Here is a 25,949-nt window from a genome sequence, read left to right on the forward strand (position 1 = left end):
GCTAGCGCTACCTAGAGGGGTCCCTGAACCATAGAAACAAAGCGAAAAACAGGCACATACCTAAGACAGGTGTACATTAAATTGTAATAATGTGCAGCAAAAGTACGCGGAACAGGAGATATTTGAGAGCGTTTGCGTTTCTGTGATATAGATGCCATCATTTAGCGGTCCGCTAGCTTGCCTGTGATTGGGAGATATCCACCCTTGTCAGCCAATCACATCAGAGTATGATGGGACACTCATTCTGAAAGGTCCTCGCCATCTTGGATACTAACGAGGTTCCCGATGTGAGAAGTAACCTTTTGTTGATCAAAACAAACACCACAAAATCGGCTTCAAGATGGAAGTGGTCAAGGCCTTCAACAGCGAGGTAAGGCAACTTTCCAATCGTTACACGCACAGAATACTTCAGTTACACTGTATCAGGCATAAAATTATATAAACGAGGCCTAACTCGCGTGTTTGTGGAGACGAATAGTGTAGCAATTCCACCGCATAGATGCGAAAATCAAGTTCTGCACGTTTATAACATACTCTAGCCAATGCAAAATATTGGGTCGATTACGTGTTGCGATGTGTGTTAATGTGCTATGCTGGCGCGGGCGAAGTACGCCGTTACAAGTTCGTGTTTTACGCTGATTGTATAGGTAGAACACAATGCGGCGACCGTGCTGTGGTGCAGAATACTTTTGCGGTGCGGTACCCATCCCGTATTTAGCATCGTGGAAAGTGGTTTTGGATGCGAAAGTGGGCAATTTTACCTTATCGGTTGCAAGTTCTGAACGGCAGCTGTGTTTGGTAACATTACGCTGTTCGCGGTTTGGGCCGTCGCGTAGCAATGCATTGCGAAGGCGGGATCGGTGGGTATGGCGTGATATAAATGATTTCTTCTGTTGATACAACGTCTGTATGTATTCCCAGCTTTCTGCGCTGTATGAAGGCAAACCGCCGATTTCGAAAGCCAAGATGACATCGATCACAAAGACAGCAATCAAAGGAATCAAGTTTTATAAGCATATTGTGCAAAGCGTGGAAAAGTTTGTTCAAAAGGTACGTTGGTTATTCATTTCCCTGCCCTGATAACCACAGGGCCCCCTTTAGTAATCCTGGAAGCTGCACAAGTTATTCTTGGTTACATGGTATATCTCACTCTGCAGATATACTAGCTTGTATCTCTCCATTCTAAGATCTCCCCCAATGTTCCAGAGAAGGATTTCTGGAGAATGCGATTGCATTATTGCTAGCAGAAACTTGTCTGTTAAACTTTGTTGAGTGTATGCATGTTATATATGTATGTTTCGTTAACGCATTTAACCGTACATTTCTCCATGCACACACCGTGTGAACACCACACATTCCTTGCGCTATACTTACTCTTATTCTTGTCCGCTTGCCTGTGACGTCTGTTTTGTGGGGAAACCCCAACTCTCTGTGTAGCACTGACTTTCACTTGTTACTTTCATCGTCACTCTTGGTGTTTGCTTCAGGTTTCTTGAAAGTATGCTTTTCTGTTCGGTGTAGTGTCGTCCCGAGTACAAGGTTCCAGGACTGTACGTGGTTGACTCGATAGTACGGCAGTCGCGGCACCAGTTCGGACAGGACAAAGACGTCTTTGCCCCTCGCTTTACGAAAAACATTCATGCCACGTTTCAACACCTCTTCAAATGTCCTCCAGAGGACAGGGTAAGTGTGCACGCACACTTGTTTCAATCGTTTCGCATGTTTTCTTTTTATCCGGAGTCCTTGCACCTCAACTTGCAACATTACTTGTGTAGCCAAAGATTGTTCGGGTGCTGAATCTGTGGCAGAAGAACCAGGTCTTTCCTCCGGATGTTATCCAGCCTCTGTTGGACATGGCTGTTCTTCCAGTAGATGGTGAGAATACTACAACTTGATTATGTTTAATAGTGATGTGTAGTAGCGCACTGCCAAGCCTGAGCCCGGCATACATTCAATTTACCCGAGCCTGAGGCTGTGTTCACACAGGCCAACTTTCTCCACCAGTTATGACCAACCTCGGAGTTGGTCAGAGTTGACTCGACCTGCACTGCCTACCACGACTCGGAGCAACACTCGAGTTGCTCCGAATCGGTTACCGACCGAAAACGCTAGAACGTTCTTGATGTTCTAGCCAATCACAATGAGGGGCACGTGATCTATAAGTCACGTCTTTTCCGGCGGAAATCTATTCTCGATGATCACGGAATTTCAAATGTTCCGCACATCCTGTTGATTATGAATTGTGAACAGTTCGGCAAAGAACGAAGCTTGTTCACGTATCGTTCGCAGAAAAGTACGAGCAGATATCGGCGATGGAAGTGGTGTGCTAAACACCAATCACGGGGTGGTGCACCATCCTGCGCCGTAGAGGGCGTTTGTGCTGCATTGGCACCAATGCGCGGAGTAGGCGACGACTACGCAGTCCATGTACCCATGTCCATGTCCCCCTCCCGAACTGACCTCCGACCAATTTGGGTTAAACCCGATTTCTCCTCGAATTCCATTCACTATGAAATATTTAAGTGACGTTTCCACTGATGTCGAACAAAGGTCGCCACCTGTAACACATGTAAGAACGGGTCACTTACGTTCCCAGAAATATACCCATGCATGTCGGTACTGTCTGCCTTCAGGTATTAGCGCTGGTAGGTCACCCCAAAAACAAGAGGTTAGGAAAGGAATTAATAGGCGAGAGGAGAAAGAAAAACACCCGATAACACCCGAAGGCACAATCATCGCTCGATTTCTCCCCGAATTACGGATTGAAAAATAGCGCCCGGATTTTATGCCCCCCGAATCTGAGAAAGGCAATTAACCCGAGAACGTTGCTACCTACTTATCATGTACAAAGAACCTGCCTGGGGCGGCTGCCTCTCTCCCCCCTCCCCCCATCGCTACGGCTCTGACCCCCTAGCTTCACATGTCGAACCTTTCAGGCAGCGTCGTGGTAGACCAAGGAGTCAGCCAAGCCTCGGACGCATCTGAAGCCGCAGCCAAGGTAAACCACGGCAGCAGTTTGTGGCAGGAGTGGAACCACTCTAATCAGACGGCGAAGGAGGCTTCATCCACCGTGCAGGAAACGAAAACCTACGCTCTCACTCAGGTACGCCCAGTTCATCGCCCGGGTGGTATGGCGGATACGATTTTGGGTATCTCTTTTTGTTCCGCGCAGGAAAATGTCAGTCTGGCAACCATGGCGGCGGAGGCGGACGTGAACCTGCCGGGGACCGACCCCGCCCTGCTCATGAAGCTCCAGAGTCTGGCATCTCAGCTCCTGGCAGTAAAGGAGGACAAGGCACCATCCAACGAACCTCCGACTAATGCCGTTAAATTTAATAAGGTGGGTTGTGATTTGCAGTTTTTTTATTTTTTGTCTGAAATTTCATTGTGTCAGCTGAAAGGGCTAGCTCGCTTTCCAAGCACTTACTTCGAAGATATCTGGTTCCACGGGTAGTAATTTACGGAGTGACCTGATTTACCAAATCCCAGCTCCAATTTTTGCCGAAGCGAGCCCTGTGATTTATTATTATAGCCTGAAGTTTTTGGGAAATATCTTTTTCCCAATTTGGGGGTGTGAAAGTCGGGGGAAATCAACATCTACTCTAAATTCATTCGAATTCGGGTGCAAAAACTACCAGTATGCTAAATTTGGGGGAAAATTGGGCTCTATTACTCAAACGAACATTAGACAACAACATCATACATTAGACTCCTTAATCTGAGAACCTATAGCTAAAGCCCCTAGCTTTCTATGGTGGAAGATTTACTTTGCCGCGAAGTGGGATGTACAGGTCCGTAGGATTCTAAAATAAAGTGCAGCATTCTTTCCAGGTCTCTTCTAGTCTTCTGTAATGTTTCAGTGCACAGAAATAAATTAGGCTAAACTCTGTCCATCTCCCTCTGGGTGTTGCTGTAATTAAATTTCCTTTTGTCGCGACACATTCAGCAGTTTAAGTGCCAGCATTATCATTGGTGTCGGGCATTGCTGTCACCACTGATCGGGTCTGAACTCCAAAACTGTCGCAGATCGACTGAAATCCTCACATAATTCAATAACGTATCAAATATTTCATGAAAAACTGACCATTCTGAGGGAAACAGCAGGTCCTGCGTGACATGGCCGATTCCGCGAAACTTTGGGGATGCGTGGAAAGCTCGAGGCTCTACCTATATAGCATTTTTTTCCCTCACATGCAACTCAACATTGCTCAACGAGCTTCTTTGATGCTTCTCCACAGAAGCTTCTAGACTTTGATTATGGTGATGAAGAAGAAGAGGAAGAGGAGGAAGAAGCACCCCCAGCCCAAGTAGAGCCTCCTCCCAAGGAGGACTCTAGTTCGCGCTCAGCGGAACCAAACGCCCTTGCGCTGAGGTAAGAGCTTGCCTGCTACCTGCCTCATCTACGACTTGCTCCTCTGCAAGATGGCTGATTCTTTTCTCTCTCTCACTTCTTCACGTCTTCCGCAGCATGGCACAAAATCTGCTGAACAACCCCGAGCTGCTGCGGCAGCTGCAGCAGATGCAGCAGACGCTGCAGCAATCGTCCGAAGTCCTGCGCTCTTCGGAGGGCACCCCGGTGACTTCCGCGCCTGCCTCGTCCTTCCCCCAGCCCTCCGTTGTCACGCAGCAGGGCAGTGTTTCTGCACCCACCGCTCCCACTAGCACAGTCGTCAGCCATCCCTTCATCCCTGCGGCGCAAAACGCGTCTGTGTCGCAGCCAAGTTACCCTCCCTCGGCGACGCCGACCACGCTGGCAACCTCGGGCGCTGCTCCGATGGCATACGTGCCAGATTTTAATGCCGTGGCCGCGGCCACCGCAGCGGTCAGTGCCTTGCCCGAGGTGGCCAATCTTCAAAATGTGAGCAGTCAGCCTCTAGTGTATTACTGTAATGCATTACTGCGGGCCTGAAAATCCTCGGGAAAATGCAGCTCGAAATTTTGTTTTTTGTTTTTTGGCCACAATCCACTAAGAGAAACAGTAATAGTGTGCCTCCCTCTGCACTAGCCAAAGGGAGGGGGAGAGGTTCAATCCAGCAGAACTCGTATCGCATTTTGGAAAAGGAAAGTGAGCACTTCCTCTACATGTAAAGCTAAAAAAATATTTTTTAAAAATTTTTTTCTGCGTACCGTACTGCTTCCCCTAATGGGGTCTCAAGAATTTTATGCACCACTCGTGTAATTCAAATAAACATTAGGCATACTGAACATTGACGTAGAATACCATCTGCCAGCGCATTCTGCTCCGGCAGACGATTGTAGGAGATGACTCTAACCGTCGTCATCACACTTTCTTTTTGTACGTGTGAAAAGCTCGTTATTTCTAGAACTCGATTCTTCAAAATGTTCGCTATAAACCGCATTTTTATTACTCTTGGACATCTGATCACGTGTTACCCTTATCACCACACAGGGGCATTGCCAGCATTATGGGTGGCGAGCACCATTGTGGTTAGCAGTGAACCAAGTTTGGTGTGAGCTTTTCAGTGTGGGGAGAAGTGTGAAGCTATGAGGCCCAGTCTAAAAGAAAGTGCCCGTGGTAATAAACGATTCCGTTTCTCCGACGTATAGATGCCGCTCTTCCCTCCGACCCTTCCACCTACCATGCCCTTTGGAAGCATGGAACCCGTGGGGTTTATGCCCCCGCAGGTTGCACCCATGGTGGATGAGGGGCGTATGGGCCTCGACAGCATGCCTGGTGAAGCACCCGCTCACATGGGTGGTGGCGACCTTGATGAACGCGGCATTCTGGCTCCAAAAGACATGGACCTGCGGACACCTGGCGGTTTATCACCGTCCCGTGACAGGTGAGAGTGACACCAAATTTACGAGACCGTACAAAGCGTGCCGCGTCACAGCTGCGGGAATGTAATGCGAGCTGCTGTGTTTGACAGCGGTGTTCCATTTCAGCTATTACAAAAGTTTGTTTTTCATTTATCATTCTATTAAACATATTCCCCCCCCCTCCTCATTTTGCATTTTTTGTAATATGCGTCATCACTAGTTGTGTATTTTCTGCTGGGATGAACAGGGCTGCCTCTAAGCTTTGTGCAGGTCATGGATGTGTAAATGCGAAGTGTACCGTATTTATTTACTTATTTATTGTGGTGCTCCAAGGGCCTTGGGGCATTACATGAAGAATGCATAACTGCAATGAAAACCAAAACGGAACAGTAACAAAAAAGAAAAGAAAAAGGAAATGGATTAACGCAGGATAATGTAATACGATGTCACGAACAACTAGTCGCACAACAAAAGTAACATGGTTTGATAACACTACAAAGGAAAAAAGAGAGCAGAGAACGGTTTCAAATGATGCACGATTTGCAACTCAGGTGATGGGTTAGGGTAAACAATTCCATAGTCTAATGGCACATGGAAAGGATGAAAAGAAAAGAGAGTTACTATGATTCAAGTTTTGTTCGAAACTCGGTGAATTTACCCGAATTTATCTGCACATACTGTATGTACTTACATGATTCACGCACTTTTTCTTCCCAAAAAATTTGGGGGATCCGTAACAATGTTCAAGCTGAGCAAAATTCCAATATTTTAGTATGCTGGTTGTATAGGCTCCCGGTAGAGCCAGCACGAACGTTACCACTGCACTGAGGTAGCACGAAAAAAGTACTTGGGTACCCCACAGCCGGTGACGGTCAGGAGACAAAATACCGGGCCCACTACAGCTCATCCTGCCGGTAAAATACAGCGAGATGCTGTGACGTGGCTGGAAGACTCCACTGATCACACTGACAACCGAAAGCACGCTGTGCTGTGTGTGAAAGCACGAAAGCAACTTTGTGGTGTGGTGCTGTGAGCTCATAGTGTATTTGTCCAGTGTTTTTTTCTGCGTTCGTTTTGTAGTTCGAGAGTGGCAATATCGTCCGTCGTGTCAGTGGACCATCGTCCGAACGTGGGTGCAAATTCAACAAAAACACCACCGTAACTTTTGTAGCACTGACGGTGTTGCGAAAACTTCATGCTAAGTGAAAGACGATCACAGTGGTCGCTGAGGTGCAGAACAGATATCCACGCGCGAAAATGCAGATGCACAACTTGCGCGATTTTTATTTTCGTGTTATTTTGTGTGCTAAACTAGGGGTGTCCAAATTACGCAAGTAAATATGGTAGTGCGAGGATTTTTACGTGGAACAGAAGCCTCAGAAAGTAGTCGTACTACTGTCAAACTCCTTTATAGCGAACACCTTTTTAACGAAAATACCACTACAGCAAATTTTTTTGCGGTCCCGCTGGAGCCCTCTAGGTCCAATAATGGACATCCTTTTTAACGAAAATACCTTTACTGTGAATTTTTTTTGCTGTCCCCTGAGTTTCGTTGTAAAGGAGCTTGACTGTGTACGCATGTTCACATTTTTGCGAGATGTGTTTGTCTGAAACGCTACAACCGTCGTTTATTTATTTTCCTTATAAAACACACAGGTACAATTGTATGCTGGTTTGCATTATATGTGGACTAATCAGGTTTCTTAATAGGTGATGGTTGATTAGTGGCTATTAATATCTCTAATGGTTGATTAAAATGTTTGCTTTCATTGCACTGCTTCCTAAAATTGATCGTCCACGAAATATATTGAACATTTTGTTTTCATGGCTGCTCCTTGCAGGGAAAGGAGGAGGAGGAGCCGGTCAAGGTCACCACGTCGCAGAGGCAGGTCCAGGACTCCCGACTCGGACGGGGGCCGCAACCGCTCGCGCTATCGTCACGACCGTTCGTGGGAGCGGCAGACACGAGAGCGGGAAAGGGAGCGGGAACGGGAGCGCCGTCGCAAGGGCTTTCCTCCCATCAAAAGAAGCTGTCTTAGTGGTAGGTTTACCCATTTACCGAGGTTTGCCCGTTACATCTCAAACTTTTAATGTGTCAGCCATCCTCAGAAAAATCTGGATCCCGCCGTGATGTTACGTCTCATTGAAAGTGATGGGGAAATAAAGCAGCCGGTGCTTTGGGGATGAAGCACAGACACAAGCAGTGGGAACGGATCTTGAGTTGTGGTTTTGATGCAGTGGACTCCCACTAAACGAAACTCGGTTCAACGGAAATTACGGATAAACGGAACAATAGGGTCACCTTTGGTTGGTTTTCTATGCATGCGATGATAAAATCTTCGGATAATTGAAACAACCAGTTTTATGTACTTCGGGTAAATGGAACGAAGTGGAGGTACCGAGATGCCGCCGAACCTGGAAGATTACCATTCACATCTGACAACCCGGGCTGAAGTCATAGCCAGTGCAATCCAGTCCACCAGTCACTCGTACAATGTTAGGCTTAGCTCGCGTCTACGTGTGTCTTCATGAAGTCTCTCAAGAAACAGCCACATGAACGGGTTTCGCTTGCGTCAACGTTGCGGATACTTCGGGGACGTGATCGTGAGAGCAAATCAAAAATAGAAACCGTGAAATTTGATATGCCAAAGTCAACGCTGTCGTCACAGCAGGCTGCACATTCAATGGTTAAGTGGATGATGCCACTGACAGGTAATATCAGAAACCTGGACACGGGAAGAGGATGCACAGTTTGACCGGTTGAACAGAAAGATAAACCTCATTGTAGACTATGGAGATGCGCATAAAATTTTTTCCAATCCTCAGGCATGCAGGCATATTTTGTAAACAAATCAAAAAATGGGAAGAGAACAGCCATTAATTACTTCTTTTTTTTTTTCTTGCTATCTACAGTAGTGGAAGTTGATTATCTTGAAATAAAGTTGCATTTCATGAAAACTGTGTACTTTGCTTAAATGAAGCTTCCGATAAATGGAACAATATTCCCATTCCCTCGGGTTTCCGTTTAAGAGGAGTCCACTGTAGTCGATTCAGGTACCACCAGAAACGTGACACTAATCACCGTGAGGGTTCCTTGACTCTATGCTCCTTGACATCTGCGCTTTACCTCACCCTTTGATGTCATTGCCCGGTGTGTCTAAGTGTGACGTATGATTTGACTTGCGCTTACTTCAGTGAATTGTTCAGTTTGCAGTGCAACACTATGGCTGGGCCACGTACCAAAATCTGTGTCCGAGACTGATCTGCATAATACGTTCGGAGAGTACGGTACTATCGTCAGCATCGATGTAAGCTTCTCTGCCACCTTGGCGATACTGTCTATACTTCGGATATACTGTGCAATTACCATGTATGCGTAACTGCCTTGAGGCGTGGCTACAGATGTTATGGAATTGTTGCAGATGATTCCTCCGCGTGGCTGTGCCTTCGTTTGCATGGACCGCAGGCAGGATGCATTCCGTGCCTTGCAGAAGCTGAAAAACTTGAAGCTTCAGGGCAGCCTCATCAAGGTTGGTTGAGTCTGAGAATATTTACACTGAGAATCAAACACTGCATGCTTAAGAAAAAAAAAAAACACTGTAGCTCTGACACGAGAGCGTGTTATACCGTAGGGAGAATACAGCTCAACCTTTCCTCTGAGCCCTGCTGACATATTGCTGATGCACCCAACTGAATTTTCATGAACTAAACCCATCTTACAGCCTCACCCTAAGTTGAATAACCTAGAGACTTTCGCTGTGGATTTGTGACTGTGTTCTCTTCTGCACATGACTGTAGCCAGATACGAATCTACGAGAGAGGTTCTGAAGAGCAACAAGTTCTCGTTTTTTTGTAGGTACAACGCTCTGATGTAAGCAAATGCAAAATTTCAATGATCCAGGCACCCAGGCACTGGATCTGAGACTGCAAAGGAATTTTGCTGCACAGGTCATATATCTGGAGCCAGATTTTTTTTTAGCGTGTCAACATTTTTTTCTTTGTACCACAATACAAAAAGAAGTTAACAATACACACTGCAGTGAAAAATGCGGTCTCATCATGTTTGCGCATCCCTTTCTTGTCCTAAAACATTCTAAGTGGAAAATTCCTTATTTCCATTGACTTCTAACCTCGCAAAAATGGAAGGGGTGAACCGAGGAAAAGATCTGGCTCTGGCTCTATCCCTGTGCTTCTAGCCCGTTTGGTGTTGCTGATAACCTGTTGGCATTTTGCAGATGGCATGGGCACCTGGCAAAGGTGTAAAAGGGAAAGACTTCAAAGACTACTGGGAGGTTGACCTGGGCGTCAGCTACATCCCTTACGAGAAGCTCCCCGAGAACGTTGACCTGCTCGCCCTCGAAGAAGGGGGCGTGCTGGATGAGGACTCGCTCACGCAGGAGCTCCGAGGTAACGGCTGAGCAGCTTGTGTTCAGAAAAGGTCGCTATCGTTAAACAGTTGCGTTTCCTGTTGAAATGTGCTTAAGAGTTAGTTACGAGGAACCGGCTAATGAATTGTGAAGGTCCGTCAGCTCGTTAATTGAGTAGAGTAGAACCTCGTTAAGGCGTATTTGTTGGGAACATTGAAAGTTGAACGTTTTTACCTGCTAAGAAATCGAAACCATAAATTACTGCAAATGAGAGATAGACGTAAGCAAACTTTTTGCTTTTCTGCCAAGCCTTTCGTGGACACGAGCTGTTTCGAATGCGTTTCATTCAGGATATGCGAGGCTTGCTTACTGGGCATATGTAGTTGAATGAATACAAATTGCAGTGGAACTGAGAGCCACAAAATGCTATGCCGCTGCACAGCTGAGTGGAGCCACATCACAACGATGCGATAGAGATGGGCATGACTTCCCATCCAGCCCCACCTAGAAATGTTGCCAACATGCCATGATGCTAGCATGTGCTTCACACGCAGAGTATTGACACACTCACCATTAATACTCTGGGAAGGAGAGTAGAGCCCTGCAGAGTGCCAGAGGCTGCTTCGAGCTCTAATGCGACATGAAGTACAAACTACTCAACAGGCAGGCAGTGAAGCACTGCCGCTTCAGCGGGCGTTAGATGCCTTGGTTTTAATGGTAGTACAGTCGAACCTCGTTATAGCGAAGTCTCACGGGAACCGCGAATTTGTTCGTTGTATCCGAAATTCTTACTAAAAGAATACCTCCAGAAATTGTAGGAGATTGCCACTATGCTGCTAACAAGCGGTGCACCACGTTGTGGTATGATACAGTCAGGCTACGACACAAAATGAGCACTCAAAAAAGCATATTTATTTGAAAAAATCTGTAATCACTTGTTGCCTCGTCGCGATAGCATTGCGCACGACGATGTCGCTCACCTTATCGAGACAACGAACTCCGTTGCAAACATCTGCTTCTGACACCGTCGGATGTTCCAAGAGGAAGTCCGTTATTGTTCGCACCATGCTAAGCGCCTCGGAACTGGTGACGCGAGAGTTCTCCGTGCCTTCGTTTTCGCTGTCACGGCAGTTGTCATCACTGATTGCGTCAGCTCCAACCATCATGTTTTGCGCGGTGACGGCAGCGATTATGTCACTGTCTAATAGCTCAGCTGCCACCACGAGCTCGTCGTCGGCCGACACAAAATCGCACCTGCTTCACCATTTCTGCGTCTGCTTCCACACGCTGGCTTCCACGAGGTGCCTGCCTCGTTTGTTACCGATGTCGCCTCCGTGTCAACTTCCTCCGCGATGGCCGCGGACCCTCCCTTCGCAAAGCAGTTTCGGATTATGCTGTGCGTGACGTCGTTCCATGCCTCGAACAACGTCTCAATCGCATTTCCATTTCGAAAGACAACGCTTTCCGTTTGCGAGATATGGCGTACCAGCCGAAGGTGTACCCACGTCCCACGTTGTCCACACTGCTAGAAGAGAATGAATCAAGTTACGCGTGGTCATGTGGGTGGAGGAGGACTGGGCGCGGAGGTGTAGATGTGGTGAGGAGGAAGCGAGAGAATGCTGGTGGAGCGCCAGGCCAGGACGCGATCGCTCATTGAGATCGCGTCTCATTGGTGACACGTACGCGGCGGCGCTAATATCCGTGGATAAGTCATTCCGCGATAAGAAATTCGAGGCAAAAACTTCGCAATAACCGAAGATGCGATGAAAATAGAGGAGATTACTTCGTTGTAGAAAAAAAATCCCCATAGAACCAAAGCATGGCCAACCAAGTAAAGAAAAAAATTTCGTAATAACCGAAAATATGCTGTAACCGACTTCGTTTTAACGAGGTTCGACTGTAGTACAGTAAAATCTCATTAACTCAAGCACCCACAATCCAGACCAGTTAGTTTGACTTAAGCGGTATTTTGAATTATCAAACAACTGCCAAATTCTGATAAAAATTGGCCCCTAAACTGTTGCATAGTCCACAAATGGATCAATATCGCCTTTATTTGTAGTTATAACTCAACTCGCACAATACTCTGCTCGATTTTGTGCCGGCTTCAATCGCTGCTATCAGCTCGTGCTTTTCTGCAAGCGTGAGAGTCTTCAACCTGCGTTGCCTCAGCGTCGACAATGATATGTCGCACAAAACCTAACAGCGTGTGCACAGTACACACAGTTCTCGACTTTCACTTCACCGCGTCCCCATATAGCGCCTTTGGCGCCGAACAGCCTAGCCCCCTACACAGCGCCTCGCGCTAGTTTTGGAATCACGCAAGCCTCGAACCCATCGACTTGGATTGGATTGTGTTGGCTGGCTTGAAGAACTTGGCCGATTATGGCGATCCATAGTGGAGAAAGGTGGTGGTGGAGGCACTGGTGGTGTTCACCGATCCGAAGTGAAATTCTTCTTAAAACAGATTGAAAATGTCGCCTGGGACGAAACATTTGTTCGGCTTTGCCGTGATTTCGACTAAAGCAGGTATTATTTACATTACGGGAATACAGGCCGTGCACGGGACATCGTGGGCGTTCGACATAAGCCTAATTTTGTTCTTAACTGGCGTTTGACTTAATGAGATTTTACTGTATTGGGGATTTGACGTAACTATCGTATTTCCTGGCCTATTAGACGCACTAAGAAAAATCGCATTGAAAAAAAAAATTATATAGGTCGCACCTTCGTATAAGGCACATCGTCAAAATATTCGAGAAAAGCCGCGCCTATACGCTGGAAAATATGGTACGTTTTACGCGGCAGTACCGTTTAGGCAGGTATGTCTCAACGAGGTTCCACCTTAGTGTGTGATAGCCACGGTTGAGCTGCGGAACGTCTGACGGTAGCTCTATGTTGTGCAGAGAAGAAAGCTGCCCAGGAACAGGAGCAACAGGTGTCCAAACCCCAAGTGGACACCGTACCTGTGGTTGCGATGCCCAACATGGCGGGTGCGGTGGTGGCTCCCACCACGGTGGCCATGGTTCCCCCGCCCCCCTTGCCGCAGTTTGGGATTGCCATGACTCACGGTAAGCACAGGGTTCCCTGTTGGTACGAGATGGATTAGAGCCTGAAGTTTTAGGGTTTAACCCGATTCTACCCAGAACTTGCACCCCGAATCGAAGGTGTTGCCTCTTTAGGGTGAAACCCGATTTTTACCCGACAAATTGCCCTCACTGAGACGTCTGTAGGAACGCACACTAACTTGTTTGGCAGCCAATGCAGTTACATCACCGTTTGTACCGAACCAGTACAGTTAGTTTTGGGTAACTGAGCCCGATTTCTCCCCGAATTTTGCATACTGGAAGTTTTTTTCACCCGAATTCGCGTGAATTTAGAACGCATGTTTAGTTACCCGATTTTTACCCCCCGAAATTAGAAAAAAATATTTCCCGAAAACTTCAGGCTCTAGAGATTGTACGGTGTTACGTATAGTATTCAGGGTGTCTACCAACCTGGAAAACCGGGAGTTGCCGGGGAATTTCGATGCGACCGGAAAGTCGGGGGGGATTGTCAGGGGAACTTGTCAAAAAGCAGCCGAAGTCGGGGGGGGGGGAATCGTAGACGAGTGCAGTAAAAATGCGCAGCGAATCGCGATTGTCGATCAGTCGTTGGGGGACCACGCAGCAGCGACGTTGCTGCGAGTATCAGTCCGCCTGTACGACAAGGTCAGAGGCAGAAAAGTAGGGCAGACTCAGTAATGCTCAGTAAATCATCATCAGATGTGTAATGGCCCTCGGTTTTGCTGCTGCGGCAAATTCAAAATTCCGCGACACGGACTTGTAAATTCCACGATTTTCCGCGGCGACAACTGCTTGAAACGGGAAACACTTTATTTTCTTGGATAATGTGGAAGCAAACAATATTTTATAAAATTAGATTCAAAGCACTGTTGTGGCTCAGAATTACGTACATGATATCTTGCGTTCTCCTGTGATGCTGTCTGTTGCCTGCGATCATTGTATGCCCTTTATGCCATCGTATACTTTATACCCTTCCGCGGGCGAAGTATGCACAATAAACGTTATCTTAAGCTAAACTAGAATCCGTCTGTGTTTGTCCTGCGGCATGGACAATTTCGTAAAGCAGGCTTCAATTTTCTAGAGCAGGCTTCGCCTCGTGCAGGGAAGCGTCAGGTGAAGCCCACTTTTGGGAGGTCTCGTTTGTATTCGACGAAGAGTTGTATATCCGGAAACCCGAATATTGGGTATTCGATTCACGAATCGAATGCTTCGAGTGATTGTATTCAATTCGAATTCGAGAACTCGAATATCCACACACCCCTAAAAATAAGGGATTGCGTGAAATTCTTTGCCAAACGAAGGATTCCGCGAATTATTCCGAATTCTGCGAAATTTCACGGAATCGCGGAAAACCTAGGGACTTGGGGATATGTATCGAAACGCAGCAGCAGGCACCAAGTTCCCTTTTGTCTTAGTCGCAGAATTAGCTTGAAATAGTCGGTGAAAAGCCGGGAAAAGTCTGGGAATTAGAAGGCTGCAATTTGGTAGACACCCTGAGTGTTGCTGTCTTGACGCAACCTCGCATACTAGCATCGTTTGCCTCAAACATTGGGGTAAAAACGGGAAGCGAGCTTTTACGTTAGAAGCTGCCAAACGGGGTAAAATCTGGTGGTGCCTGTGAGCGGGCAAAAAAAAGTGCCGCCTGAGCCTGATCCTGTTCTCTGCTTCTCTCCAGTTTTACCCAAAGTGACTGAAAGCAATAATCGAGGGTAAATATTGGTTTTGCAGGGTTTAGTCCTAAAACACAATGCTCCAGCTACTCCTCGTGAGGCAGAGCGGGGAACCGAATTGTGGGTCGGAAATGATGCCATGTCTCGGCCGATGAGGTTTGGGTACTATATTAATGGAGCCCGAAGTTTTTAGGCTTTAACCCAATCCTTCCCCGAATTTGCACCCCGAATCGAAGGTTGCCTCTTTAGGGTGAAAACCGATTTTTACCCGGCAAATTGCGCTCACTGAGACGTCTGCAAGACTAACTTGTTTGACGGCAAATGTAGTTACATAACAGTTTGTACCAAACCAGTACAGATAGTTTGAGTAACTGAGCCAGGTTTCTCCCTGAATCTATCGCACTGGAAGTTTTTCTACCCGAATTTGTATGATTTTAGGGCACAGGTTTATTTACCCGATTTTTACCCCCAAATTTAGAAAAACGTATTTCCTGAGAACTTCAGGTTCTATATACTAATGCTTGCGACAGTTGTAGGTGGCGTCATTGCATTGACTCCGAAGTGGGAAGACCCCCTTTTTTTTTTAAATGACAAGGATGCGATAGTTACGTAGCCGTCATTAGCTCCACTGGTTCTCCCGACAGCCATTTAGTACAAGCAAGTCACGGGTGACTAATAGACGTTTATTATGGCATGTGTGTTGCCCAAACGAGCGTGCGAACTTCTGCAACAGTGCATGCTTTAAACGTAATGGAGATTCGTGGGACGGTGTCAGCGTTGGGAAGTATTGGTTAGATCAGCCGCATATTTTTGCAGCGTGTGGGTGGGCATAGCCGCACGTCAATGGATGTTTCGTCAAGACAGTGTTGCTGATGAACAGAAAAAAGCTGCTGAGCTTAAAGTGCACCAGATGGTACTGTAGGAAAGGGGAGTTGTGTTGGGAAGTTACATTCCTATGTTGCTGTGTTTTCAGGGCGTGGCCCTGTGCCTAGCACGAGCAAGCCTCAAATTGAAGGTGCATGTGAGTGGCCGATCTTGCACTGTATGTGTGTGTGTTTTCACTGTCCTCGTCAGCGCACTGCTCTCTGTGTGGCCTTCGTTTTTCTCCTCTTGCTTGTTGCACCAAAGACTGTGAACGGGTGGGGAGACGTACATACTTCCCCACGCACATGCAGAAACGGGGGGCCGAGACATGACCGTATCAATCCAGAGCAGGCGTTCTCAAGCTGGGTTAGCCTTCTCCAAATGGCTGTCTGGATGTTTACACGAACTATCCCGACACTGGCTCCCTGCGCAGATGCAGCATTCGAATATCCCAACCAGACGAGGAGGGTCGAGCATAATGCGAACCCACGCGCAGAAACGGTGAAACGAGACCTGCTCTGCACTCTCAATAGCAATACAATAGCAATACAATAGCTGGTTGTGCCGATAGCGATTGCACACGCGCATGCAAGCCGCGCACACCGCTGTTGGATAGTTCCGTATGTAGAAGCTTTATTCGTGCGTCTATACGCTCTATGTGGATTTCTCGCGTAAAATTCTATTGTATCGTAAAATCTATTGCATGCGTTTCACTAGCGGAGGCTCGTTACGAAAGCGGATCCGGACAGCGTGCATCCAGCCGGACTGGCGACCAGCCGTCGAGAAAATGTTTGCGGACCCGCTTGATGATTTTCCGTGACGCCTGACATCACGAGCGTGGAATGCGCCACCAGAGTGCGTTTCTGTTGCGAAAATGCTGCGTGGGATTTAGTGCGCAAGGATTTAGTGAAGATATTTGATTTATTCGAAAGGCAGAAATACCTATAAATTGTCAAATTGGATACGAATGCTGAAAATATTTCGTACATATTCAAAGTGTCGAATAGTATTTGCAACATCCCTAGTCATATCGTTTTCAGAGGATCGGGAGTAATATCATTATAAATGTTTGTGGGCAACGTGTATCTTTAAACATCTTCCGATTGATTGATTTCGATTTTGAGGAGCTTTCATCGCCCACAGACAAACCACGAAGAGAAACACACAAAACTCACTGTTTCAACACACACACAACATCGTGCTCAAGAGCATCGGTACTGCACAGAGAAGGCAGCGATGCAATCTACTATGGAGTCCTTCATGTCGTCAATCTCACAAAAGTGAGGCGGCGTGTGGACGATGACGCCTTTGTCTGATGTGTTATCATGTTTTGGCAACAATTTCGCCACAGTCTCGAACAATGGTGCCATCAGGAAGCTGACAGATAAGACTGCGTAGGTACAGGCAAGCTGGCCGAGGAGCTCCATGGGCGAAAAAAACCAGCATGAAAAAAATATATATATATACAGTCAACCCTCGATTTATGAACGTTCGATTTATGAATTCCCTCGTTTTATGAACAGGAGCACGACGAACCAAAATTTTTACATGCATTTTTCCCTCATTTTATGAACCTCGATATTCGAATAATGAATGGAATTTCTGGGAACCAAGTAGGACTTGCCCTGCGTTTTTTGCCCTCATTTTTATGAACGGATCGTTCCGAGGTCAACAAAAATCTTCAAATAAATTATTCCGTGGTCTTATGAATGATGCCGGAACGGATGGACTTTTTTCCTGGTATTGCACCCTCAGTTTTTAACCCCTCGAAATCCGATCAACAAACGGGTTTTCCGGGGACGCATTAAGGATGACCAAGTGTAAAGCAGAAGACATGGCCGAAAGCAAAATTACAATATATATTGCATTATAAACACAATCCCAACTCGCAAATTCTGTTTCGTCAGCTCGATACTACTGACTTAACGGAATTTTCGATTTATGAATCCCTCGATTTATGAACGATTTTTCCGGGAACCGAGCGTGTTCATAAAACGAGGGTTGACTGTATATATATGCACTGCAACATGAACACAACGGCTCAGAGCTCTAGCTGTTGAGTTTGTGTCTCTGTGTTTTTGCTCACGCACAGGCTTTTTCACTACGGAGTTTGTCAGAAGCTCTCGGATAGCCCACACCTCGTTCGAAATGTGAAAACGATTGTTGTACGAGAACATCATGTGTTAACCTTTATAAGCAAAGTGTGCATTAAGTATGGATCCGTGTTTCATGAAAGGAAACCACCACAACTTGTTTGCAGTGAAGTTTTGGCGTATGGTAGCTGTACGAATGCGTGCCAAACCTCCATTTTGTTGTACTGCAATGCAAAATGTGTTGGGGGGTTCCATAAGGTCACAAAATTTGAGAACCCTTGGCCTGCAGGGTAGTAGCTTTTGTTGCTTTCTTGTTGTTATTTTTGCTTGGCCTTCATACAGTGTGTTTGAAATCCTAGTGACAATGATTTCAAACAATAAATTCTGGACTGTTGCCATTTCACGGTGACACTCCTCCACCTTCCAGACAGACCAGCTAGATGATAGGGGTATGAAAACCACTTCATGTTGGTGATGGCATTCTCGTGGTTCCCACAGTTGCAAGGTTTTCCGCCTTTGCAAAATGCTGTTTTTTTCCCTGAACACATTGAAGTAACATGGGGTACCCATGACATCTTGAGATCCTTAATCTTCTGCTGTGTCGCCTTTGCTTGTCGTCGGCGTTCGTCATCCGCCATGAGGTGATGTTGCCTTGCTCTACATTACTCAGCGGCACTCCAGGTCTCCGTTTCCTCAAGCTGGTTGCGATACGTGCGTGTTCTGCCTTAACCCTGAAGTCTGTTTTTCTTTTTCTTTTGTTTTTTTTTCTGAGGAGCACATGTTATTCTTTGTATACTTACGGGCCCTGTGTTATAGGGCAACACCGGGTGAAACCTGCTTTTACCTCACGATTTGCATCACTGTTACTGCGAAAGGCCCCAAAAACTAATTTGGCAAAGTGTCAATTCAGCCAGCAACACAGGCATTGCAGGATGCTATGCACTGCACATTCAACACGGCTGAGCCACATCTTGTGTCTAAAAAAAAATACGAACACTGCCCTTTTTTTATTTGTTTTCCACCTGAATATGTAATTTTCCACCCGACATCACGGGATTTTACCCTGTTCTACAGCTCCTGGAATAAAACCTGATTTAAAGACAAAAACACATGGCCCTACTGCTGCAAAAACTTTTACGATACATCTACAAAAATGTTAGAGACATTACATTTCAAAGAGAAGCGGTGAAAATGAGAGGCGAACATAGTTTAAGTAAGACAAACAAACTGGTGCCCACAACATAGCTGGTGCCCTCCTTGTCCCATCATGTTAGGCTGCAATGGTATTCTGTGAATGGTATTGAACGGCTGTGGTATTGTTCAAAACATGGCACAACACATGAGGCTTGAGCATTTTGATAATGTCGTCCGTAAAAGAAGTCTTGGACTACTCTGTCGTGTCGTTGATGTTCAAAACATCAAATTTTTTTCCCCAAGTGTTGATGAGAATGGGAACCGCGGAGGTGCAGACGGCAGGTCCTCTTCCCTTCATCGGACATCAGTGTCGACGACTTCCTAAATCAGCAGTTGCAACATCGTTGTCTTCCTTGCTAGGAGAACTCGCAAATTCTACGTCAGTGTCGTCGTCTTCACTGGATGGGCAAACGTAACTTGAATCACTATCAGAGTCATTGAGAATCTCGGGAACACTTTCTTCTCGTAAAATGCAATTCTCTGGATGCCATTTTTTAAATGTCCCTGTTGCCAGCTGATCCAGTGTGCTCAGCTGCAGATAGTGCAACAAAACTTGCTCTGCCAATTTTCTGTGCTGCCCTCTACCCACACAGAACGGAAACACACACGGACGAGTGAGAATCGTCCAAAGCACGCTCAGAGTGAGCATTTATCAGAAGATTGATTACTCTAGTCCGAAGCAGTAGAGGGCTAGGCATTACGGCTACACCCGTACGAAATATTTAAGCGGGTGTGCACGTGTAGTAAGCGTACTTGGTGGAGCAGAAGCTCAACACCCGTTTCTCATCCGCACATATATGCAGAGCTCCGCCGGTGTTCGTGTGGGATGTTACTTAGCCTTCTCGTCATTTTTTGTTGATGCAAATCGGAATGTTGCTAGTGTTGAAACGAATAATTATTATTGTCTTCGCATAAGCCCTCACTGCTTACCGTAGAGATGATGGCTGTTTTCTTTCTGTCATGCATTGGCGACCACACCAGAGTTGGTCAAGTCAAAGAAATGCTTCCTTCTTTGAAACGGTGGTACCAGAAGAATGATGTATCCAACTGTAACTCGAAATAGGCATCGACAACGGAATGGCTAGAAGAGTACCCGCAAATAATGATCTGGTGACGGTCGCGCTGCAATGACGCGACGGAGCACATTGGTGTGAACTAACCTATCCTATGAGAGTAACTATGAGAGCAGCTACACAGCGCCTTCCCTCCACTGCCATCTGCACATCGATGACCTTGTTGTTGCTGACCTTGGTAGCTCAGTCAGTAGCATGTTGGCTCACCAAGGTCGAGGTCGGTAGCGCAGTGTAGGGGAGTAGCAGTAGGGAGGTAAACATTGCTTCCATCACACGTGTGTCGGAAATTTCAGGTGTACGTTAAAGTACCCCAGGTGGTCGAAACTATCCCTCGTGCTGCCCTGCAGCACGGGTACCATGTTGCCACACAAATGTAATGTAGTGTGATTCAGCTTATGTGTAAATCCTTTCCGAATTATTTTTATGACCAAAGCTGACCTCCAAGTCTGTGAGGAACTCTCTGGGCATCCTAGTTCTATTTATAAGCCTGCTGTGCCGTTTTGCTAAACTTTCCAAGCAGTGTTTTCTTGAACGTGTACCCCTTGGAATCCCAATGCGACAGCGGTGTTATACGCGTTGAATTGGGCTTGTCAGACAATTTGCCATCTACTGTGACCCTTTCATATGTGCACACCTGATTCACCACAACTTGGGCTAGTTCATTGGCCTTGGGCAAGTTCATTATCTTAGGGGTTTCATTGGCCATATGATGTTTAGGAGTATCAACATAGCTTTCATAGAGTATGATAGTCTCTTTCAAGGAGGCTCATTATAAATTCATCACGCTGTGTAGTGGGGGATTACGTGAACATTTTCAAGGAGCGTATGAAAGGGCAAGGCTTGAATAGGAGGTATACTGCCTTTTTACCTGCAAATTTTACAGACAATTTTCACAGTGCCCAATTTTCATGTGTGCTGTTCCAAAGTAGAGTACTGCAACATGCTGATCCTTTCATGCCAGTATTGGACAACCAATTCCAATTTTGTGGACTACTGTTGTCCCATAAGCTTGGAAGACAAGTTTTCGAACAGGATATTGTCTGAAAAAAAAATGATATGATTAAATACAAAGAAGGAAAAGAAAGAATCAGCAGATGAATGTTGGCACGTAATCAGCTACTTCACATTGACTCTCAGACATTTACATGGACTTGTCAGACTCCATTTCTGTGTTTGCATTGACAGCAGTGTATTGTAGAATTTAAGGAAATGTGTATTATTTTCAGTCATGACTATTTACAAGGTAAAAAATAACATCCAAACGTAAAATATTACTTGTTTGTTGCGGTGGATTTGAACATTTTTCCAGTATGTGTTTTCGTGGCAGAACAGCATGCACTATGTGAAATAGGAAAGTATGAGGTACACACAGAGCCAATGCACATATGATGAGCGTGCAATCTCACAGCAGCCATATTAAATTAAGTTTTAATCGATGTACTGAAGTTGCTAATATAATTGTAATTTGTTAAGTTGTTTATGTTATTGTGGCTAAGCTGTTGACATTTCATCACCGGAACTTTTAATTTGGCTGTGCCTGTAGGAAGAGATTTGTGTCTCCTCGAAAACAGTGCTTCATTTTCACTTGCAGATCTGCACACAGTTCTGTGACAAACAAATAACATTTATTCAGCTTTGGGGCTTTGGGGCAGTAGTCAGTGTCCCTGTGAGAGCACTGGCTATGAGATGAGGTTAATTGCATTTGGTGATTTTACTACCAAACCGTCGAGTCTCTATTGCCAAGTCTGTCTCTTTCGTGCTGTGAATGTTTTAGTTCGCCAACACGTGCAAATGTTTTTTTTTTTTTTTGTATACGTCCTCAAAATTCACCCTCTCCCATATTTGGTTCTCCTTGTTTATTGAGCCGTATCTCTGTTCCCCGCAGGCATGTTGCCATCACAGGGGCTCATGATGTCCCAGATACCACTGCCCATGGGTGTACCTCCACCAAACCAGATGCTCATGGTGCCACCACCAGGACCCCAGATGATGGCGGGTAACCCGCTGGGTCTACTCCCACCGCACATGGGGCTTCCCGGCGGTCCCATGGGAGCCCACCCAGGTTCGCTTGCGGGCATAGCTCTTCCCCCGGGAATGCCCCCTTCATCGAGCGTCATGCCCCCGACCAGCCTCGCAACCAGTCAAGCTCCCCCGGCCATGTCTGCGAGCAACACGGCAGCCATGTCGTCTGTGACTACAACTGCTACCATGTCGGCGGCGTCTGCTACGACCGAGACCACAGCCATACCGATGTCTTGTGACACCGACGGAGATGCGACGCCGACGGATGAAGACGGCACGAGCGTTCCGCTCAGTGCCATTCCGACCCCGGCGGATAAACCCGCAACTTCCGATCAGCCTTGGAATGTGCCGTTTGGTGGGGTTGGACAGCAGCAAGGCAGTGCGCACTTTCCCTTCCCGCAGCAGAGCTTCCCCATGTCGTCAGGAAACCAGGCAGAATCGGAAGCCGCGAAGACCGCAGAGAGTGAGGCCAAGGCAGCCGCAGCGGAATGTGCTTCCGCACAGCAGGGCAAAAGCGGGGAAGCTGAGAAACATGAAAACACGTCCGAGAATATGCAGTTGGATGAAGGCAGTGGAGGAGAGCAAAAGGATGACACTCATGGACTTGGCGCTGATGATTTGCAACCCAAGCCACAGATTCCACCCAACATGACTTCTCCTGCGGGACAAGGAATGATGGGGGCACCCCTGCGCATGGGGGGCCCACCACCCAGCTTCCCATTCGGAGATAAAGGACCACGAATGCAGTTTCCTGGTCAACGGATGATGGGGCCAGATCAGCACAGGATGATGGGACCTGATCAAATGATGATGGGAGGACCACCAAACCAGAGGATGATGGGTGGTCCCCCAGATCACAGGATGGGTGGTCCACCTGAGCAGAGGATGATGGGTGGTCCACCTGACCAGAGGATGATGGGCGGTCCACCGGAGCAGAGGATGATGGGAGGTCCACCCGACCAGAGGGTAGGTGGGCCACATGACCAGAGAATGATGGGGGGTCCACCTGACCAGCGGATGATGGGTGGTGGTCCTCCAGACCAAAGAATGGGAGGGCCACACGACCAGCGAATGATGGGTGGACCACCGGAGCACAGAATGATGGGTGGCCCTCCAGACCGCAGGATGATGGGAGGACCTCCTGATCATAGAATGATGGGTGGTCCCCCAGATCACCGCATGATGGGTGGCCCCCGAGACAGGCAGATGGGAGGGCCTGGGGAACACAGGATGCTCGGTGGACCACCAGAGCACAGAATGATGGGAGGTGGTCCAGGGGAGCACAGGATGATGGGGGGACATCCAGACCATCGCATGATGAGTCCTCATGAGCGAAGGATGATGGGAGGCCCAGACCAAGGTCCAATGGGACATCCCAATCATAGGGTGATGGGAGGTGGTCACATGGAGCACGGAATGATGGGAGGCCCTCCAGATCACCGCATGATTGGGGGACCGCCTGACCACAGAATGATGGGCGGCCCTCAGGACTTTAGGATGATGGGCCCAATGAACCACAGAATGATGGGACCCAACATGCGAATGATGGGACCAAACCCGAGGATGCCCGGGCCAGGAATGAGGATGCCACAGCCCGGCATGAGGAGTCCCGACAGGACAGATGTAGACTCGCAGATGAACTCTCATGACCAGCCTTCCAACTCTGACGCCGGCAAGAACAACTCGGGAGGAAGGGACGGGAAGCTTGACGACATGCCCATGAACGATCGCAACCAGAGGTTTGACCCCAAAGGCCGTATGGGCGAGTGCAACAGCATGGTTGGCCCCGGTGGCGCGAATCAGAGAGGCAACATGTTTGGCCCAGGCAACAACCGTTTCGAGCCCGGCGGCCGGAGGAACGACGGGAGGATGCCTGGGGTTGAGGAAAGAAGAGGTGGTGATTGGAACCCACCATTTGACCCCCACTACGGTGGACCAGGGGAGGAAAGAGGTGTTGGCCCATTCCGCGGAGCATTTGGTGAGGGCCCCGCTCAGGAGAGGAACGCAGACAACAGGTGGGGTGGCCGGGAACAGCAAGACGAAGGCGATCGACGCAGATTTGGTGACGCAGGCGCCAACGAACGGCGGCGGAACCGCGGCGAGCGCCGGAGCCGGTGGTCGCGGGAGGACGAGGACACTGACCGTCGTGCTACGAGGGACAGAGACCGAAATGACCGCACGGATAGAAACGATAGAGGCGACAGGAGTGACCGCGACAGGAACAGCAGAGGGGGAGACCGTGAAAGGGGAGACCGTAGAGACCGGGATCGCGACCGCGACCGAAGCAGGGACAGGGACCGGGATAAAAGTCGAGATCAAGACGGTGAAAAAAGTCGGGCTCGCGACCGCAGCCGCGACCGAGACAAAGAAGGGGATAGGAGCAGAGACCGTGAAAGGAGTCGTGACAAGGACAGGGGCAAAGACAAGGACCGAGGCAGGGACGGCGAGAGAAGCCGCGACAGGAGCAAGGATCGTGAACGAAGTAAGGAGCGAGAGAAGAGCAAAGATCGGGAGAAGGACAGAGAGGAAGATAAAGATAGGGAGCGCAGCGGAGACGGAGAAAAAAGTCGAGAAAGGGAAAAGAGTCGCGAGAGAGAGAAGAGTAGGGAAAGTGAGAGAAGCAGGGACAAGGAACGAAGTAGAGATCCTTCAGACTGCAGTAAAAGTGTGACTAGGCCCGATGATGTTAGTGATAGTGTAGAGACCAATGGAGAGGTGCTGAAAACAAATGGCAGCAGTTCTGTTGCAGACTCTTCGAAAGACAGTAACGTAGACAAAGCGAAAGAGACAACAGAAAGCACAACCGTCGCACCAGTTGCGGAACAGGTTTGATGTGTTGTGACTGCTTTTTAAACATTATGTGTGTGTGCGTGTGTGTGTGTGAGTGCGACGCGTGGGCATGTGTACATAGACTTCAGTTCCAAAGGGATCGCTTACAAAGTGCATCGACTGTGAAGGGTGGGGGGCATGGCCCGAAAACAAACTGTGTCCCGGAAGTCAAAAAAAGGCTTACCTCCACTTCTTCGCTCGTGCCCTGAGACCAAAATAAATCCAAGTTGATTGGTTTTTGTTTAAAAAACAACATGGCATCTCCTTATTGTTCTTTCACTTCCCTTGGCACGTAACGACAAAGCAAGTTCGTGTGTCAGCTCAGGACAGCCCCCCCCAGGGTAAGTTGCCGAAGCTTCGGTGGATGGCAGCTCTACGGGAACTGTGAACTATGCGTCGCTCTTTTGGATACCACGGAAAAGGTAGACATTTCTCTTCTTGGCAAGTCTTGCAGTGCATCGTGCGATAGTTTTAGAGTGTACTTTTTCTTTATCAGTTTTGGGGATAGAATTGTAAACCCAGTGTTCGAGAAATCGATGCAGGACCCGCTGCTGTGCTTAGATTAAAGAGCCAAGCAGGCTGTACTTGTTAACCTGAAAGTGTGATTGCATAATTTCAATAAATGATGCTGAAAGTGTGCAGTGGTTTCAGTTTCAGGACATGGAGGATCATAGTGCAACAGGTGTACAGCTAGAGTTATTTGCCTATCAGGTTTTTTGTGTGGTTATACTTCATATATGCATTTGCATACCAGTCAATAGACTTCAGGAAATCCCAGTGCTCTTTGCGCATGTATTGCGTTCTGGGCGCTTGCAGAGCGGGAGCACGAAGGATAATCCTTCACATTTCGCTTTCGCTGACCATGACACTTCGTGGACATTGGACCGATAGGGGAATAATCGGAACAGTGTGGAGGCCACCTGTTTCTTTCATATTAGTAAACTCCCACAGTTCAAAGCGGCGCTAAGCACTCTGGGATTTTCTGAACTCA

The 25,949-nt window shown here is 47.5% G+C and overlaps 1 protein-coding gene across 4 annotated transcripts; it reads left to right on the forward strand.

Annotated features, from left to right (window-relative positions):
- The first annotated feature begins 238 nt into the window (after positions 1-238).
- LOC135388120 (SR-related and CTD-associated factor 4-like) lies at positions 239-25,595 on the forward strand. Of its 4 annotated transcripts, none has more exons than XM_064617461.1 (17): positions 239-370; positions 922-1,050; positions 1,522-1,683; positions 1,776-1,875; positions 2,937-3,103; positions 3,173-3,340; positions 4,239-4,372; positions 4,468-4,858; positions 5,569-5,804; positions 7,623-7,822; positions 8,989-9,089; positions 9,204-9,311; positions 9,638-9,652; positions 10,017-10,188; positions 13,055-13,219; positions 15,857-15,904; positions 21,993-25,595. In XM_064617461.1, the coding sequence occupies exons 1-17, from the start codon at positions 341-343 to the stop codon at positions 24,959-24,961; spliced, it is 5,295 nt and encodes a 1,764-aa protein (XP_064473531.1). In that variant the 5' UTR covers positions 239-340; the 3' UTR covers positions 24,962-25,595. The 4 variants fall into 4 exon arrangements, with proteins under 4 accessions (XP_064473531.1, XP_064473532.1, XP_064473535.1 ...); XM_064617462.1 differs by having other exon boundaries at positions 15,857-15,898; XM_064617465.1 differs by lacking the exon at positions 15,857-15,904.
- Positions 25,596-25,949: the final 354 nt, after the last annotated feature.

This window comes from Ornithodoros turicata, chromosome 3 (genome assembly GCF_037126465.1).
Source record: "Ornithodoros turicata isolate Travis chromosome 3, ASM3712646v1, whole genome shotgun sequence".
NCBI lineage: Eukaryota > Metazoa > Arthropoda > Arachnida > Ixodida > Argasidae > Ornithodoros > Ornithodoros turicata.

Coding starts and splice junctions, on each gene's coding strand:
- LOC135388120 (XM_064617461.1), top strand. CDS start 341: ATGGAAGTGGTCAAGGCCTTCAACAGCGAG. Junction 10,189..13,054: donor GCTCACGCAGGAGCTCCGAG/GTAACGGCTGAG, acceptor TATGTTGTGCAG/AGAAGAAAGCTGCCCAGGAA. Junction 15,905..21,992: donor GCCTCAAATTGAAGGTGCAT/GTGAGTGGCCGA, acceptor TGTTCCCCGCAG/GCATGTTGCCATCACAGGGG.